Source organism: Phaseolus vulgaris, chromosome 11 (genome assembly GCF_051622355.1).
Source record: "Phaseolus vulgaris cultivar YP4 chromosome 11, ASM5162235v1, whole genome shotgun sequence".
Classification (NCBI taxonomy): Eukaryota; Viridiplantae; Streptophyta; class Magnoliopsida; order Fabales; family Fabaceae; genus Phaseolus; species Phaseolus vulgaris.
The window spans coordinates 36,491,965-36,512,129 of record NC_143508.1 but is presented as its reverse complement, the minus strand read 5'-3'; the positions used below and the strand labels follow the sequence as shown (position 1 = coordinate 36,512,129).

The 20,165-nt window shown below is 38.1% G+C and overlaps 1 protein-coding gene across 1 annotated transcript in view; it reads left to right on the top strand.

Annotated features, from left to right (window-relative positions):
* The window catches only part of LOC137819395 (uncharacterized), a 60,376-nt gene that overhangs the window by 29,863 nt on the left and 10,348 nt on the right, over nt 1-20,165 (top strand). The window contains exons 14-17 of the mRNA XM_068623232.2: nt 11,107-11,192; nt 15,621-15,778; nt 15,883-17,218; nt 17,349-17,632. Coding sequence (XP_068479333.2) covers nt 11,107-11,192; nt 15,621-15,778; nt 15,883-17,218; nt 17,349-17,632 — 1,864 coding nt within the window. The remainder of the gene's footprint in view (nt 1-11,106; nt 11,193-15,620; nt 15,779-15,882; nt 17,219-17,348; nt 17,633-20,165) is intronic.

Genomic DNA, 20,165 nt, shown 5'->3' with positions numbered 1-20,165 from the left:
AAAAATGTCACTGCACAATTTAAATCTTGGGTAATCTTATGAATTGACAAGAGGTTATTAGATAGGTTGGGAACATGAAGCACATTTTTTAAAGGGAAGGAAGGTTGAAGGTGGATATTACCACGACCAGTAATGGGGGTATTGGAACCATTAGCTACAGTAATATGTTGGTTATAAGACAAGACATTGTAGGATGAAAAATAAGAGGAATGAGGTGTCATATGATCAGTAGCACCAGAGTCTATAATCCAGATATTCTCAGTACCAGAAGCATTAAAGGATAAGAAACTAGAACTCTTACCACTCATGGTTAAAGAACAAGAGCTAGTCTTACTAAGAGAGTTCATGAGAGCTCGTAAACGTTCCAACTCTTCTTTGCTGAGTGAGGGGACCTCCTCTGCTATTTGAGGGAAAGGTAAGGTCGTACTTTCAGAGTCAGATGATGCTTGATTAGCATGCCTTTGTATGGTACCTTTGAATCCTCCAATACGTTCCAAGACCTTCTCCTTTCCATGAAGTTTGAAGCATCTTTCCTTAGTATGACCTGTCTTTTTACAATAACTGCACCAACGATCTTCACGATTAGCCTTTGTGGGAGGCTTTCCAAATGAAGGAAATGAACCTTTTATAGGTCCCTTGCCAGTCGCCATAGCTGAACTATCACCAGAGTTGTTAGTACTTAGAGCTGAACTATCAACGGAGTTGCCCCCATCCAACATTACTAACCTCCGAGTTTCTTCCCCTCGTACAATGTGAAAAACCTCTGAGAGAGAAGGGAAATTTTCCTTTCCCAAAATCTGAATCCTAATTGGATCAAATTCAGGGTTTAATCCAGAAAGAAATTTAAATATGCGTACCCTTTCAAGAAATTGTGTTAGTGCAATACAGTCATCTGTGCACTTCATCTTCAAATTTTGATATTGATCTAATTCGATCCATAAACCATTCAACATACCATAGTAGTTTGTTACTGAAAGGCTCCCTTGGCTGGTATGAAAGATCTTGTTTTCTATCTCGTACCATGCTGCAGTATCTTTTTTCATGGAGTATGTTTGACAAAGGTTTTCCCAAATCTCCTTAGCAGTGGAGAAGAACATACAATTTCGGCTAATCTCTGGCGTCATAGAATTCCATAACCAGGTCATGATAAGAGAGTCTTCATCGTCCCAGTCTTCATATTTCGAATCAGTTTTGGCTGGAGGGTTCCCTTCTAGGTGACTCAATTTCTTCCTTCCTTTGAGAGTAGCACGAACCAACTGGGCCCATTGCAGGTAGTTGTTTCCATCGAGACGATAACTGCTTTGCAACATCGGCAAATCATTGGAGCTAAGAGAGGTTGTGTTGTTAGTTGCCATTGGTAAGAGTTGACCGAAATACGACAAAACTGGAGGTGATTTTTGTTTGAAAAAAAATGCTGGAAAAAAAAAAATTTCAGCAGCAGCGGTCAACGTCGGAGGTCGGCGTCGGAGGTCGGCTACGTCGGTCGGCACGTCGGTTACGTCGGTCGGCACGTCTGTCAACGTCAGTCGGCAGCGGCGGTCGGCTACGTCGGTCGGCAGCGGAGGTCGGCTACGTCGGTCAACGTCGGGCAGCAGCAGAGGTCGGCTACGTCTGTCGGCAGCGGAGGTCGGCAGCGGAGGTAGAGGTCGGCTACAGAGGTCGGCAGCGGAGGTCGGCAGCGGTAGTATTTGCAGCAATAAAGGCTGCCTAGAAAAGTATTTGCAGCAATGAAGGCTGCCAAAAAATTGTAGAAACAGAGTCTCCCAGATCAGGAGCTCTGATACCAAGTTGAAAGGAATAGAAAGAAATAGAAGGAATGTATTTCTAATGTGTCTTACAAATGTGATTACAGTCTCTATTTATAGACTGTTTTACAATCTACTTAAGGAAGGAAATAATAGGTAATAAAAGACAATTATAATGGTTGTTTAAAGCTGTACAAATCAAATCAAATCAAATCACTAACAAATCTCTCCTAATAAATATAAATGGAATCTGCACTTAATTACAGCATAATTCTCCTGATTATGCAACATTTCCTTCTCTGATACACCCTCCAAGTGTTGTCTTTATTTTCCTGCCTAACATTACTCCTTTCTACCAAAACAACCTTGTCCTCAAGGTTGAAATCAGGAAACTGCTCCTTGATGATAGCCACATCCTCCCATGTAGCAGTATCATTGTCCCCTTCCTTCCATTGAACTAAGATTTGTGGAACGCGTGCTCCTTGCATTCTTACGTCACGTCTATTCAAAATTTCTCTTGGATAGAGGTTCGCAGCGTGTCCCTGAAATTCTTGAGGCAAATTCGGATATATTTGGTGTTGTCCCACTGCCAACTTGAGTTGAGACACATGAAAAATCGGGTGTATTCGAGCTTGTTCTGGTAATTGTAGTCGAAAAGCCACCGGACCCACTTTTGATATAACTGAAAAAGGCCCATAATATCTAGCTGCCAGTTTAGGATGCAATCGACTAGGCATAGATAGTTGGCGATGCGGACGAATTTTCAAATACACCATATCTCCTACTTTAATTGGGGAACTTTTCCTGTGACGATTAGCGAACTTGGACTTTTGATCCTGCGTTCTTCTTAAATGAAATCTGAGTTGAGTCAGGGCCTCATCCCTATTCATTAAATCTTGTCCTACCTCCTCCACCATTGTTTCCCCTGGAACAAAATGAGCCAGAGAAGGAGGAGGTCGTCCATACACCACTTCAAATGGTGTACACCTTGCTGCCCCATGGAAACTGGTGTTATACCAATATTCCACCCAAGGAAGGAAAAGTACCCACATTTTGGGCTGCTCTGAGCTAAAGCAACGAAGGTATGTTTCTAACGTTCTATTCAACACCTCAGTTTGACCATTCGTTTCTGGGTGATACGCTGAACTCATCCTCAACGTTGTCCCCTGCAACTTGAATAATTCCTTCCAAAACAGACTTAGAAACGTCGAGTCTCTATCACTGACAATGGAGGCTGGAATGCCATATAATCTTAGCACCTCTTTGGCAAACGCTTCTGCGACTGTTCTAGCCGAATACGGATGTTTAAGAGGAATGAAATGTCCATACTTACTAAGACGATCCACTAACACCAAAATCACATCCTTCCCGCCTGATTTAGGTAGTCTCACAATGAAGTCCATACTCATTTCTTCCCAAATTACTTTTGGAATCGGCAACGGTTGGAGCAACCCGTGTAGGGAGCACGCTTGATACTTGTCCTGTTGGCACACCGCACAAGCCTGGACATATTCCGTGACAGTCTTCTTAATGCCCATCCAATGCAAGGACTGCGCTATTCTTCTGTAGGTTCGGAAAATCCCTGAATGTCCTCCCATAGGTGTAGTGTGGTATTCTTGGAGCAGTTTGGGAATCCAACTCGAAGATGATGATAAAACTATCCTGCCGTTGTAATGGAGTCTTCCATTTTCCAAGGTATAATTCCCATGTGACTCCGATTTGCTTCTTAATTCTTCCATGATTTTCCTTAAAGTCGGATCTTGCTGATTTTCTGCCTCTACTAATTCAACATCCCGCCAGTAAGGCTTGGACAACACATTGATCTCCACCCCTCCATCCTCTTCCTCTTCCAACCTTCGAGATAACGCATCTGCCACCTTATTAGATGCTCCCAGTTTATACACAATATCAAATTCATATCCCAACAATTTGGCTAACCAATTCTGTTGGTTTTGAGTGGTGATTCTTTGTTCCAGTAAATACCTAAGACTCTTCTGATCCGTGTAAACCGTAAATTTCCTGCCTATCACGTAAGGCCGCCAATGCTGAATTGCTAATACCAAGGCTATTAATTCCTTCTTGTATATAGATTTTGCCAACGAAGTCTCCGCTAACGCCTTGCTGAAAAATGCTATAGGTTTTTTTATTTTGGGACAATACCGCTCCCAACCCAGTGCCTGAAGCATCGCATTCAATGCAAAACGGTTGGCTGAAATCTGACATCAGTAACACCGGAGCATTAGTGACCACATTTTGTAACTGCTGCATGGCATTGGTACTATCCTCCGTCCACTCAAACTTCCCCTTTTTCAACAACTGTGTTAAGGGTCTCGCCGTTCTTCCATAGTTATGGATGAATCTTATATAATAACCTGTGAGGCCTGAAAAACCTCTCAACGCCTTCACTGATTTGGGCGTGGGCCATTGCATTATTGCTGAAATTTTATGAGGATCCATTTGAACTCCCTCCCCTAAAATTACATGGCCCAGATACTGGACTTCTCGTTCACCAAACTCGCATTTTTTGTGATTTGCATAAAACTGGTGCTGGATGAGAGTCTTTAGAACCTGTTTCAACTGTGTGACATGCTCCTCCCAAATTCGGTTGTATATCAAAATATCATCGAAGAAAACCAGCACAAACTTCCTCAAGTATGAACGAAGAATGTTATTCATGGTGCATTGAAAAGTAGCCGGAGCATTAGTTAGCCCAAACGGCATAACTAGCGATTCATAATGCCCATGCTGAGTCCGAAAAGCACTCTTTTGTATGTCCGATTCATACATACGAATCAGGTGATAGCCAGCCCATAAATCTACCTTAGAGAAGTATTGTGCCCCATACAATTCGTCCAACAATTCCTCTATTACGGGAATCGAAAATTTATCCGAAATTGTTGCCTTATTCAAGGCCCTATAATCCACACAGAACCTCCAGCTGCATCCTTCTTTTTTACTAGGATCACAGGACTCGAATACGGGCTGTTGCTGGGTCTGATTATCCCTGCCTTCAGCATTTCGTCAACTTGCTTCTCTATCTCTGTTTTTAGCAGATGTGGGTACCTATACGATCTGACATTAATCGGATCTATCCCAGCTTTAATTGGGATTTTATGATCAATCTCCCTGTTGGGTGGCAATTGCTTGGTTTCTTCAAAAACCCCTGCACATTCCTTGAGAACATCTTTTAATTCGGTTGTTTGCTTCCCCGTCAGCCCCACAATCTTCCTGTCACTCTCGGTATGATATGCATTGGGCTGGTCAGCGCTCTCTAGTTCCCATATGAGGGACACTGCTTCGATCTCCGTCTCCTTGTTTAAAGCCTTAGGAGTCACCAAGGTCCTAGATAACTTGGGATCTCCTCTAATTTGCACCTGCTGGCCGTTAATGCAGAAATTCATCGTCAACGTTTTCCAATTGACTTTCACTTCACCCAACGTTGCCAACCAAGCTACTCCCAAGATCATATCCACCCCTCCTAACTCAAAAAGGAAAAAGGTCTCTTCAAACCTATAATTTCCCAGCTTCACCTTCACGCCTTGACAGCACCCACTTGCTCCTTTCTTATGGCCATCACCTAACCTCACATTATACAATGGTGTGGACTCAATTGGTAATCCCAATTTGCTAACCAACTTGGCCGATATGAAATTGTGGCTAGCCCCACTATCAATCAATACCAATGCTATACTTCCCTTCACTTCCCCTTGTAACTTCATGGTGTTGGGTTGTGTTAAACCCCAGCAGAAAAAATGGATAAATCCATCTGTAGACACTCCCTCTCCTCTTCTTCTTTTTCCAAATCTTCCTCAATCTGTCCCCACCCACCATGGTTCACCTCTCTAGGGTCTCCCTCATCTTCTACGCAGATGAAAACCCTCAAATCCTTTTCTGGGCAGCGATGTCCGGGACCGTATGTCCCTCCACAATGGAAACATCTTCCCTCTTCCCTTCTTCTCACATATTCGGGATAGGGAAGGGTCCTGGACCCCCTGTTTCTGGATCCTTCTCCTGGTCGAAACTCTCTATTGGAAGAAGAAGACTCCTTCCTTGCTGTGCTAGCCAAACTAGACGAGACTGGCCCACTATTCCCCTTATGCAAATCTGTGCGGCCTGTTATCCCGATGCTTCCTTGATATCGCCCAAACGACGCATTATTCCTATGCCCAAAACTGCCAGTTTTTTATTCCCTGAAGGACTCCTCAACATCCAGCGCAATCTCCATGGCTCTCATCAATTCTTTGGGGTCATGCGGTCTGATTTGGTTACGAATCTTGGGCTGTAATCCAGCAAAAAAATACCCCAACAGCTGTTCCTCCCCTGTCTGAGGTGCTTGTGACACTAAAAGCTCAAAATCTTAAATGTATTCATCAATTCTTCCATTCTGTTTGATCTTTGCCAGCTTCTCAAAAACAGAACTTCTCTCCTTTCCCCCAAAACTCCTATTCAGCGCCATGGAAAACTCTTCCCAAGAAGGATTCTTGGAGTTCTTTCTCCAAAAACTGAACCAAGGACTGGTGCTTCCCTCCATACTGATGAAGGCCAATTTTAATCTTTCCCCAATTGTCACATTCTGCACCTCAAAGAATTTTTCAGCTCTGGCCAGCCAACCCATTGGGTCCCCGCCCTCAAAAACCGGTAACTCCACTCTCCTACCCCATGACTTCATCTCTCCTTCATTCATCTTTTCCCATTGGCTATCCTGTCTTGATGGTTCCTCCACTCTTTCCTCACCATTCACCGAACTCTCTCCCCCTTCCGACCTTCTATCTCCTTTCTTGAGATCCCGCAACATTTCTTTGATTTCTTTCAACTCCAGCATGCCTTCTTTCAACCCCAGAATTTCTGCTCTTATTTCAGAATTCCATTTCAATTGTTCACTGGTAAATTTCTCTACTGCTGCCATCCTCTGTTCCATCTTTTCTTCCTCACTCTCTGTTTTTTTAGATCCGGCAGGTCGGACCAAAATGTTAGGTTCCCAGACAGAAAACCCAGAATTCCCTCCCAAACACAGCAAGAAGAAAGAAAACTTTGTTTTATTACAGTGCCGAACAGAACACCCAAAAGGGTTACAAAGGAGAATAGCTCCTTTCACATAGGTTAATTCCTGTCAACTTCATACAACAATCCAGATTCCCTTCCCCACAGCAGGTTGGTCATTATTTAAAGACCCCCTCACCTCAACTAACTAAACCAACAACTAACTAACCCGCTCAACCTTTATTCTTAAATTTCCTTCTCTGATACACCCTCCAAGTGTTGTCTTTATTTTCCTGCCTAACAATATGTGAATCATGAATTTTTCAAAATTGTTTCATTATGGTATTGTTCATTAATTAACATGTGTTAACGCTAAAAAAAGGGGTTATAAAAACAAAAAATCATCCTATTTTTCTAAAAGTGGTTAGAGCTTTCCCTTTTCAAGATATTTGTGAAGGTATAAGAGGGCTCTAGAAGGAAGGTTAAATAGAGCATAATAGTTTATTTTGTGAGAGCACTAGACTTTTTAGTGTTTCATCTAATCATTAAGAATAATGCAAAAGATTTATACTAGTTCACCCTAAACACTTGGGTTATGTCCATTTTTACTTGAAGAAACTCTTAAATGGTTCCACTAGTAATTTAATCACAAAGCTAGTACACAAGTCAATCCTAACTATCACAAGTACACTCCTAACTATCACAAGTACACAAGTCACTCCTAACTATCCCGTTTTAATTTTTCATTGGGATTAAGAATTCCATGTATTCTTAACTGTCGTTTCTGATTACAAATAGCAATGAACAAGGTGAACCTAAGTAATAACTCTCATAAAGAGGATATACAATGAAAGTTTCCTTCCAAGGGTGTAACTTCACTGAATGAAGGATCTTACAAGGTTTTCTCACTAACTTACAAAAACTAAAGGTAAAGAATATAGGCTCCTAGGCGTTTGTAAGAAAATAGAATTGTAGTTGTGTGTTAGGATGTCTTTGCTACATTCATCTCCATCTTGTACTTATAGTTACATGAGAATATGACTATAATAGTGCAATCTTCATCTTGATATTATTGAATAATTTAATATCATTTTTTAATCTTGATGTGCAAAATTACTAGAATTAACTTGATTATAATCTTATACGTCTGCACACATGGAAGATTGTGTTTCCTTTTATTCATGTGCTCAATATAAAAATAAAAACAAATATTTTTTTTAAAAATTTATTTTAACATCGTGTGATGAGCACACTTATTGTTTCATATATATTTTCTCCATATATTGCATAAATAAAAGTCATTGAAAATATTTATTCAAATATAATCAATTTAATCGTAAAGGATTCTAATTTAGATTGTTGTTTTCGAACAATTATTTTATAAATAGAAATAAGATTAATTGCATTACTATGTTTCCTTTATTAATTATGTTATGATCGTTAGAATGTATGATTTTGCTCAAGTATATTTTGAACCTAGTTACTTATTAATTTTATTTAAAGATATGAGTATGAATATGATGATATATTTAAAGCAATATCAGTCATTTCAATTCTTAGTTATATTTATTGTATTCAAAATTCTTAATGCGGTCATGGAGTGCTCCTAAACTATTATGAGATTAGACATTTCGTCCCCTAAACCAAACGAGGAGAAGTTGTGTTAGTTGCCATAACATGTGATATGATAGATATAGGGGGTTGATATATTTTTGAGTTTTTCTTTATAATTTTAGTTATGCTTTTTCTAATTAAGTAGGTTGAATTTTCACTAAGTTTCGGCTGGCTCAAATCACAAGAGAAGATGACCATTCATATTCTCATGGTAGGGAATAATGATGCTTCTATTAAAAATTAATAAAAGAGACAATTAAAACACTAGTGGGAATGAAGTGATAATAAAGGCTACTATAATGGGAGTTAATTCCTAGTAGACATTGAAGACTATTTCCTTAATTCCTAGTATTGTTCCCCTTCTCATCTTTCTTAAGTGTAATATCAATATGCTTCCCTAAATTGAATATCAAAACAACCCCCTTTCTATTTCTCATCAATAGGTTACCTACTTGTGTCTTAAATGACGTTAGTTCTTTTGAGTCTCTATTATCTCTTGTTCCCTCTACCCTTCTAGAGTCAAGTCTTTGGATGTGTTGCTTTTGTTCACTCTTATAATCCTGATTGCAATGGATTAGATCTTAGAGCTTTTGAATGTGTATTTATTGGTTATCCTTCTAATTAAAAGAAGTACAAATGTTATCATCTTGAGAGCCATCGTGTCTTTATCACTATGGATGTCACTTTTCATGAAACAAAATTATTTTTTGTCCGTCCTTTGCTTTATATGGAGAAAACACTTGAAGCAGATGAACTCTTTCCTATCATTACTATATTTATCTTTGCAAGTGACGAACCACCACAAATGGATCAAACGAACCCACAATAAGAAAGAAGTAGACAAATTCTTTAACAAAAAATATCAAAGAAGGAAACAACCCAGTTTAACTTTAAGAAAAGTTGTCTGATTTGGAGGTGATGACCCCTAAAGGTAACAATAAGGAGGTAAATGTGTTAAATATCCTACTTCTCAATAAGTTTACACTGACAATCTTTCTAATAAATATTGAAGTTTTATTGTTGTCATTAATGCCATAGTTATTTCTACTTTGGTCTAAGAAGTCATGAAAAGTGAACATTGAACTCAAGCCATGAGAAAGGAGATGAGTGCATTAGAAAGAAACTCTCAATATGCGAGATTGTTGATAAACCAAGAGACAAAATAGTTGTAAGGTGCAAATGGATGTTTATAGTGAAATAGAAGCCACATGGGACAATAGACAAATATAGAGCTAGATTGGTTGTAAAGAGATATATACTCAAATTTATTAAATTGATTATGAGAATACATTTTCTCTTGTAGCAAAGATGAATACAATTCCAGTTGTTTTTACTCTAGCAGCTCGTTTTGGTCGGTATTAAAACAATTGGATGTGAAAAAGGTCTTTCTTCACGGAGCGTTGCGTACAAGGAGATTCCTTCAAGATTTGAAACTCATAGTGGAAGGAATAAAATATGCCTCCAAAAGAAGGTCATATATTGTCTTAAGCAATCTCGAAGAGTATGATTTGAGTGATTACGTAAGTAATGATTTCCTTAGTATACAGGCAAAGCCAAGAACATAATACTTCATTCATAAGGCACTCTTACATGTAAATTCACTATATTGCTAAATTTATGTGGATGATATTTATCGCAGGAGATGATGAAACAAAGAAATTGACATTATAGGAAAAATTGACAGTCCAATTTGAAATTAAAGATCTAGAAAACTCAACTATTTCTTTTGAGTAGAGGTTTTTTATTTTAAAAAGGGATTTTCGTCTCTTAAAGAAAATATGTATTTGGTCTTCTAAAAGAAATAGATAAGTTGAGATTTAGAACTTCAGGAGTTATTGAACAAAATCATTAAATTGGAAGTCAAGATTGGTGGAAGACTTATTTATCTATCCAACACGAGGCTAGACATTGTTTATGTAGTTAGTGTGGTAAGTCATTTTATGCATGATCCAAGAGAAAGACACATGGAAGCAGTTGGCGAAATTCTTCAATACTTGATGTCAACTCTATGAAAGAGGTTTCTATTCAAGAAAGGAGACACTTTGACCCTGAAAATATATACTGATATAGATAGACATAGACTATGTAAGTTTTGTTACTAACAGAAAATCTACCTTTGAATACTTTATGTTTCTTGGAGAGAATTTGGTGACCTAAATAGGCAAAAATTGATACAGATTCTCATTCTAGTGCCTTGCTCAAGGTGTGTGAAGGACTCTGGATGAAAATAATTCTATATGCCTTTAAAATAAAGGTTGAGATTCCTATAAAATTGCATTTTAAAAATTAGTCAGCCATTGACATTGTCCATAATCTAGTAGAACATAATATTACCATACATATTCAAATTGATAAATACTTCATAAAAAATAATCTTAACACAGTTGTTGTGGTCACAACCTATTTTCCTGCAAGAACAATGAACATTTTTATTAAAGGGTTTTCTCAGGGAAACTTCCAAGATCTTATAGAAAAATTGGGAATAATTTATATTCATTTATTAACTTGAGAGTGTGTGTTGTAAATAACATATTAGAATAAAAGTATCTTCAATATCTCCATAATGATTAGGAAACAAAACTTCAAAATCTTTCTATTTATTTTAGCATATTTATATTTTCTTCTTTTAAAGAATTTGATTCTTAAAAATAGAGATTATGAAAATATAATTTGCATGATGGCTATCAATAAAAGAATTCTTTATTTCTTTACATAGTTAAAATTATATTATGTAACCAAATTCTACCATTTGTATATTGAAATGCAGGGACACCATTTCATTTCCTCCATGTACCTTAGTGCAACCATCAATGCAATCTGTCCCAGCTGATGCTTTCCAAGTATCATCATTTGGTATTAATTTATGAATTTAGTTCTAATCCAATATGAACATTTGATAAATATTCTTTTTTTATTTGATTTCAGTTGTTTTCAGGATAAAAGAGTTGTTTGGATTTTGAAGTTATTTGTTTGAAATTGTTAAATGTATTTTCAATATATGGGTGTAAGCCCATCTCTTTGTAATATATTTTTTATAATCTTACATATAATATCTTCCTTGTTGTACTCAACACACAAAATTCACACATAGAATCTAGAGCCTAGTGAATCCTTGTCGTTCTAATGATCCCATTGTTCATCCAATGATCCCATCGTCCATCGGTGCCAATTTTTTTAGAAAATCGTTTTTCTCTTTTTGATTTTAGGTCTTCTTCCCTCGCTCTGCCTTTTTCCAGCAACTCAACCACAACGTCACAAGAGTCACGATAATCAAAGCTTTAACGTGCATGCATGTGACTTGGCAACTGCATCATCTATTGTTGGAGATTTCACATCGACTAGTGATAAAGACATTTCATAGTATATAAGTGGGTGAAAACCTCACCTTATAAGCTAGTTTTATAAGGTTGAGATAAGCTTAAAGTCCACTTCTTAATATGGTATCAGAATCATTTAGAGTTTATCCTAGTGAGAGTTTGTGCAATGACATTTGTGTTGGGATTTGGGAGTAGATCCAATTAGTGTATCCCAATTGTACGCAATGCCTCTATGGTGTTTGTAAGAATCTTCTAGGTATCATCGCCCCTCGACGCCTTGATGGTCATATTTGAGCAAGGTTCATGATCTTCAACATTACTTCAATGAATTATTGTCTCCTAGTGCCACTCTTACCCAAGAACTCTCGTGATCACATTCTTAGGTCTCCAACTATGCCCACATTAAAGTTTACTTGGTCTACCTTGTTCTATGTGCCATGTAAGTTACCACTCGACATACCTACTTTGGTCAGCCTGGTGATTCCTCTACATTTCTATCTCAACTTGATGACCTCAACCACTCTTGCAAACCAAGCAGAGGTCGTCCTTGGTGTGCTCATTGTCATAAACTTGGTCACACCATTGACGAATGTTATGCCATATGGTCGCCCTCATGGGTTGGCTATTGTTGATGTATTTCCTTTGAGAAATAAAGATGCCCTGTCTCGAGTAAGCAACCTCTATCCCAAGGAAGTACTTCAGCTTCCCAAGATCCTTCATTTCAAATTGAGCAGCTAGTCTCTCCCTCAAATTTTGTTTTTCAATCTCATCATCACCTGTAATAATCATATCATCTACATAGACCAAAAGTAGAGTGAGTTTACCATTCTGAGAATGTTTTATAAACAGAGTATGGTCACCTTGGCTTTGTCGGTACCCCAAAGATACCATAGCTTGAGTAAACCTTCCAAACCAAGCACGAGGTGATTGTTTAAGACCATATAGGGCCTTCTTAAGTCTGCACGCCTTATTCCCTTCATTAACAATACCATAACCAGGTGGAATCTCCATGTATACTTCTTCCTCCAAGCTTCCATGCAAGAAGGCATTTTTAACATCAAATTGATGCATTGCCCAACCAAAGTGTGCTGCCAGGGAGAGAATAATCCTGACGGTATTCATTTTTGCCACTGGAGCAAAAGTCTCCTCATAATCGATCCCATAGGTTTGAGTGTACCCTTTTGCAACCAACCTTGCTTTATACCGATCGAGTGTGCCATCAGACTTATACTTAACTGTGTATATCCACCTACAACCCACTGCTTTCTTATCTTTTGGTCTCTCTACAATCTCCCAAGTCTCATTCCTTTCTAACGCGCTCATTTCTTCATTCATGGCTCGAATCCAGTTCTCATCTTTTAAGGCTTCTTGTACCGATGAAGGGATTTTGATAGAATCAATAGCTGAAAGAAAACTCTGGTGCTGCATAGAAAGTTTTTCTGTAGACACAAATTGGGATATAGGATATTTGGCACAAGATCTTTTTTCTTTTCTCAAGGCAATAGGTAAATCATTTAGGTTAGGTTCAAAAGCAGTATTTAAGGTGTCCTCAAGAGTCTCACTGGTATGAGTTCTTACCTCCGGTTCAGACAATTGAAGTTGCTGTTCGACCAGGACGGGTTCTTGTTGCCTTCGCTGATATTGTTTTCCAAAATATTTGTCTTCATTATTCTTCTCTGGTAATGATGTTGGTGCAGGGTCTTTGTCATCCTCCCTAAGAACGAAATCCTGCAACAAAGGAAAAGGTGGCAACTCAAGGTCCTCAGCTTCTTGAATACTCTCCCCCTGAAGCTGAGAACTAGGAAAGAAAGACTCTGTTTCATGGAAGGTGACATCTTTGGAAATATACACTTTACGACTTTGAGGATGATAACATTTGTACCCCTTTTTGTTGGGGGCATAACCGATGAAGACACATTTGATGGCACGAGGATCCAACTTACCCCGATAAGGACTATGAACATGGACAAAAGCAGGACAACCAAAGACACGATTCTGAAGACTATTCAACATGGGAATAGAAGGATAGAATGTGGTCATAACCTGAATAGGAGTAACACCCTCTAAAACCCGAGAGGGTAATCTATTAATCAAATAAGTGGCAGTCAGGACTGCTTCCCCCCAGTAAGATCTAGGAACAGATGTTTGGAAAAGTAAAGCTCGAGTAACCTCAAGGAGATGACGATTTTTCCTTTCAGCAACCCCATTTTGTTGAGGAGTGTCCACACAGGTTAATTCATGAACAACTCCATTTTCCTCAAGGAACTTGGAAAGGTTTTGGTTCACATATTCTCTTCCATTATCAGAACGCAATCTCTTAATTGGACTTTCAAATTGTGTTTGAATCATTCTGTAAAACTTTACAAACAAGTGAAAAACTTCAGACTTATCTTTCATGAGGAATATCCAAGTAACCCGAGTACAATCATCAATAAATGAAACAAACCATTTTGCACCCGAGATATTAGGAATAGGTGAAGGTCCCCATACATCTGAATGAATAAGATCAAAAGGTTTAGAACTTTTATTACCATTGGGAGGAAAAGTTGTCCGATGGTGTTTAGCAAACTGACAAACATCACAATGAAATGACTCAGCAGACACTTTTGTAAATAAAACAGGAAATAAGGACTTTAGGGTACTAAATGGAGGATGACCAAGACGTCTGTGTTGAAGCCATATTTGAGAGGATGACCAAGATTCACGACCTTGCTGAAAATTAGAAGTGTGTGCTTGTAGTCTAGCACCCTTTTTACTTTCTTCATGTTGTAAATAATATAACCCGCCCTGCTCTTTAGCAATTCCAATAGTCTTCCCCGTGGCAAGATCCTGAAAAACACAATGGGAAGGGAAAAATACCACTGCACAATTTAAATCTTGGGTAATCTTTTGAATAGACAAGAGGTTATTGGATAGTTTGGGAACATGAAGCACATTTTTTAAAGGAAATGAAGGTTGAAGGTGAATGTTACCACAACCATTAATGGGGGTAGTGGAACCATTAGCAACAGTAATATATGGCTTACCGGATAAAGTAGTGTAGGATGAAAAAAAAGAGGAATGAGGTGTCATATGATCAGTAGCACCAGAGTCTATAATCCAGATATTTTCAGTACTAGAAGCATTAAAGGATAAAAAACTAGAACTCTTACCACTCATAGTAAAGGAACAATAGCTAAATGGCTTACTAAGGGAGTCCATGAGAGTTCAAAACCAACTTTTTTCAGATTGGCAAAATTTGATCCTGTTCACGCACAAAAAAAAAAATCCGCCAGAAAAATTTTCCGGTGGCGGTTTCCGGCGAGCAGTGGCAGTTCTGGCGAGCGACGGAAGTGGTGGTCGGTGGTGGTGGTCAATGGCGGTGGCAGTAACGGTCAATGGTGCAAGGTGGTGGTGGTGATCAATGGAGAAAGGATAAGGAAAATAAAAAGTTGCAGCAATGAAGGCTGTCCAACAAAAAAAATAATTGCAGCAATGAAGGCTATCAAGAAAAATGATTACAGCAATGAAGGCTGTCAAGGAAAATGATTACAGCAATGAAGGCTAAAAAAAAAAAAATTGTGGAAGCAGAGTCTCCTAGATCAGGAGCTCTGATACCATATTACAAAGTGGACTTTAAAACTAACTCAACCCCATAAAACCGGCTCAATGGAGTGAGGTTTGCACCCACTTATATATTATTAAAGACTCTAATCTCTAGTCGATGTGGGATCTCCAACAACTACCATCCATTGACGTATTGTAATTTCATTAGAAAGTTTGACTGGGATAACAACCATCCATTACCTAAGAAGTTGAATGTTTTTAATTATGTCGCAACATGATTTTATGATAATGTAAAATAGTTTTATGCTAACACTGGATGCAAATGTAAATCTTTATTAGTTGATAGTTTTAGAAGAATATATCATTTTAGCAAGTTAACTATGTTTTAATTATTTTTTTTTATTCTGTCTTTTGGCAGCAAGAAGCTTTTGCCCTTCAATATATCCACTAGGAGAACAGCAATGGCAATCAATCGTGGGAACTCCTCTAATATGCCTCCATTCTGTTAAGATCATGCCTTCTCCTCTTCCACCAACTTTTGCTTCTCAAACTGTTATTGATTGTCAACCTCTAATGGTGCGTGGCTTTGTGCAAGTTCTTTTAACAAATGGTCAGGTTGTGCATCTATTTAAATTTTTTATGCCAATTATGTTATTTTATAACATTTCTTTGTTTCCCAGATTCACCTCCAGGAAGAAACATGCCTCAAGATATCATCATTCTTGGCTGATGGTATTGTTGTCAATCCTGGTGACATTTTACCAGATTTCTCAGTAAAATCTTTTATTTTCAATCTCAAGGGTCTGGATCTTACTGTTCCTTCGGATAAGACTCATCTGGATATGTCTAAAACGAATATGAACAATACAGTGAAGAACTCTTTTGCTGGAGCAAGGCTTCGGATTGAAAATCTTTTCTTTTCAGATTCACCCTCATTGAAACTGAGAATATTGAACCTAAAGAAGGATCCTGCTTGCTTCTGTCTTTGGGAAGATCAACCGATTGATGCCAGTCAGAAGAAGTGGACTGCTGGAGCATCCCAGATTACTTTATCTCTGGAAGCAACTACTGACAAGCTTGGACATCAGAGCTCTCTCGGATGGACATCTGGATTGTGGAGATGTGTTGACCTAAAAGATGCTTGCATAGAAGTAGCTATGGCAACTGCTGATGGTAGTCCATTGTTAAAGGTTCCTCCTCCAGGGGGTATCGTGAGGGTTGGTGTTGCTTGTGAACAGTATCTATCCAACACTTCAGTTGAACAATTATTTTTTGTCCTCCATCTCTATGCTTATTTTGGGAGTGTTAGCGAGAAACTAGCCATAGCTGGAAATAATAAACAATTGAAGGATGTCAGGAACATATCTTTAGATGGAAATCTGATGGACAAGATTCCCAGTGACACTTCTGCAAGTTTGAAAATAAACAATCTCCAACTTCAATTTCTTGAGTCCTCTTCTGTGAATTCTGAGGGAATGCCTCTAGTACAGTTTGTCGGAGATGATTTGTTTGCTAGTGCTACTCATAGAACTCTTGGTGGTGCTATTGCCGTTTCATCCACATTAGTTTGGGAGAGAGTTCAGATAGACTGTCTGGATTCTGAAGAGCAATTCACATGTGAAAATGACTCATATTTTAGTACTAGCGAAAATGTTCCCACAATAAGTGATAATGGACACCCTAAACTGAGACCTGTTTTCTGGGTGCATAACAAAAAACATCTACATAATGGAAATGTTCATTCATTCCCCTTTCTGGACATACGTATGGTGCAAGTCATACCATTTTGTGAAGTAGACTCGGAGTCACATACTTTAAATGTCTCAGCTTCTATATCTGGTGTTCGTCTTGGTGGGGGAATGAACTACTCTGAGGCCCTCCTGCATCGATTTGGAATACTAGGGCCCGATGGTGGTCCAGGGAAGGGTTTGTCTAAAGGGTTGGAAAACTTACAAACTGGACCATTGGCAAAACTTTTTAAGACAACACCTCTGATTGTTGATAATTTAGAAAATGGTATAAAACAGTCTATTCTCATTTTCCGTTGCTGGTGTCACTGCTTTATATATAGTAAATTTTTATGTCATATTCCTCGTGTTTTGTTTGTTACTTTAAAGTATAGTTTTCTTACAAACATTTACGCCAGTTGAAACTACGAGAGAAGGGAAACGTACCAGCTTTTCAAACTTGAAGAAGCCAGATACCGTGGATGTAACTATAGAGTTGAGAGACTGGTTATTTGCTCTTGAAGGTGCACAAGATATGGCTAAAAGATGGTGGTTCTCAACCTATGATGCAAACAGAGAAGAGAGGTGTTGGCACACAACTTTCCATACCTTGCGAGTAAATGCAAAAAGTTGCCCAAAGAAGGCTCCAGAAAGAAAAGCACAATCACAAAGAATACAACAATATCCTGTGGAACTGGTTACGGTAAAGACATGCATCCTTCTTTCTTCAAAATTGATCCAGTGTGTAAGTGTTAAATGTATGTGTAAAGTTTTGTTCACATACATGCATGATTTCATTACCCTTAGCTGTTGGGCGGCAACTTTCCATATACTGTGAGTAAATACAAAAGGTTTCCCAAAAAATGTTCCAAAAATAACTAAAAGTATAAGAAGATAGGCTTTTCCACCATTAAGTGAACCAATATCCTATTAACTTTCACTGTCTTAGCTGACAGGCTGGTAGGATTGACTATACTTGCTCAAAGGCAAATCACCAACCAATAGAGATATAAGTAAATTCCACCCTTAAGTGGCCAGTAGTTATGTAGTTGTTAGAAGTCTGTCAGTCTATGCAACTGTAATTGAATTAGTTTGCTCAATCCCTGACCATAAATACCTTACTTAAGGTCATATTTGAATAACAGACATATAGTTTTTTTTTTCTTTCTAAACTCTAAATTCTCTCTAACATGACCTTTAATCAGTTTGTAGTAGCTAAAAGTCTGTTTGTCTCTGCAACTATAACTAAATGCAGTTGGCTCAATCTTTGTTCAAAAATACCTTGTTTAAGCTCTCATATATGCATAGCAAACATAGTTTTTTATTCTCTTTCTAAACTCTAAATTCTTTGTAGCATGACCTTTAGCATAATGTCTAGAGCTTGAAACCTTTTATGATTATAAAAATAAGGAGTTGAACCTATATAAGCAGTCCTAGAGAAACAGAACAAGAGAAACTTAATTAATTCTTGAACAACCGAATGAAATGAATATTACAAGGATTTATAGTGTTTGCATTGTTTAGCAGCTGTTTTTGCTACCGCCTAGCACCTGTTAGCTAAATATGGACAAGTGTACACTAACATACAAGTAAACAACTAAACACCATACACTAACATACAAGCAAAAAGTTGGACAACTGTACACTAACATACAAGCAAAAAACTGGACAGTTGTATACTAACAACTCTTACTAACATCCCCCTTGAACTCAAGGAGAAGATCTGTCAGAAGAAAATTTGTTCACATTGAGTTTACTGCGAACAAACGTAAATCGAGTTGAAGATAGCACCTTTGTTAGAACATCTTCCCATAGATCAAGAGCAGGAATATGATAAATACAGAACTACTTGGCCAAAAATGGATACAACACTTAGATGGAGTAGTGTAGGAAATATGCAATTTTGTGAGTAGTGTAGAAATCCATGATAGTTCAGTAGAGGTTTGAGCCAAACTTCTATATTCTAACTCAAAAACAAACTTGTTCTGAGTTAACTCAAAAGCAAACTTGTTCTTAAAACAAACTCGGTAGACTTGTTGTAAACTGGTGAACTCGCTTAAGGTTGTTTGAGGTCGCTGCGTTGTGATTGTTCATCACGTTCGTTGTTGCTCACCTCTATTCGTTCTCAGTCGCCTCACCTTTGTTCATGGTCGCGTTCATCGAGTTCGTGCTTGCCTTTGTCTCATTTTCAATCGTTCAACACTCATGTTCATGGTCGTGTAGTGGTTGTGCGGTGGTCATCTGGTATTAGGTGAGACTCTTGGTGGTGTTGGTGCTGGTGCGATTTTTGGTTGCTGCTAGAGATTATTTTTTTAATTGGGGAGATTAGGGTAGTAGATTGGGAAAATTTTGTTTTAATTGGGGACATTAGGGCAGCAAATTGGGGAAATTTTGGTTTAATTTGGGAGATTAGGGCACCAAATTGGGGAGATTATGGTACTATATATATATATATGCTAGGGAAATTTTAACTGGGCAGATTAGGAAAGAGGAAAGTGCATATCTCATTCACTACTAAATTTTTTTTTATGGGAAGTAAATTCTTACGAGTTTACGGTTGTGTCTCTACTATGAGTTTATGGAGCTCTCGTACATTTATGTAGACTTTTTAAGTTTGATAACCTGAAAAAAGTTGCATGAAGCTTTGTTGTAATCTCATGAAAAACAAAACCATGGACTTAATCCTTTTGCCACCAGTCATGCTTTATATTTATTAATTGAGCCATTTACATTCTCCTTGACTTAAAAAACCCATTTACAACCAACAACTCGTCTATTAGAGGATAATGTAATTAATCCCATGCATTTTTTTTTTTGCACGAGAGCATCATACTCTTGCTTGCTGTATTGTAGCCAACCAATCAGCATCTTTTTGCGTAACACTTGTTGGTTCCGAATGAGAAAGAAGAAGTGAAAGGGGAATTCTATGTTGAACAATACTAGATTTGGACCTAATCTGCGTAGGGTGAGTATTAAGAGGAGGTGTTGTATTATGTACAAGTTCAGTATTTACAGTAGGTGCAGTAATAGATATAGACTAGATGAAGATGACTGTTTTGCAGAATTAATAGGCACATAAGGAAATGAAGTAGTGTCAGACGTTGGAGGTGGTGTAAGAAAGAGATTTAAATTAAAATACTCAATGAGATCTTTAACAGTATTGGGAATATGAGGAAAAAGACGAGAATAAGGAAATTCATGTTCCTTAAATCGAACATCCTTTGAAATGGAAACTC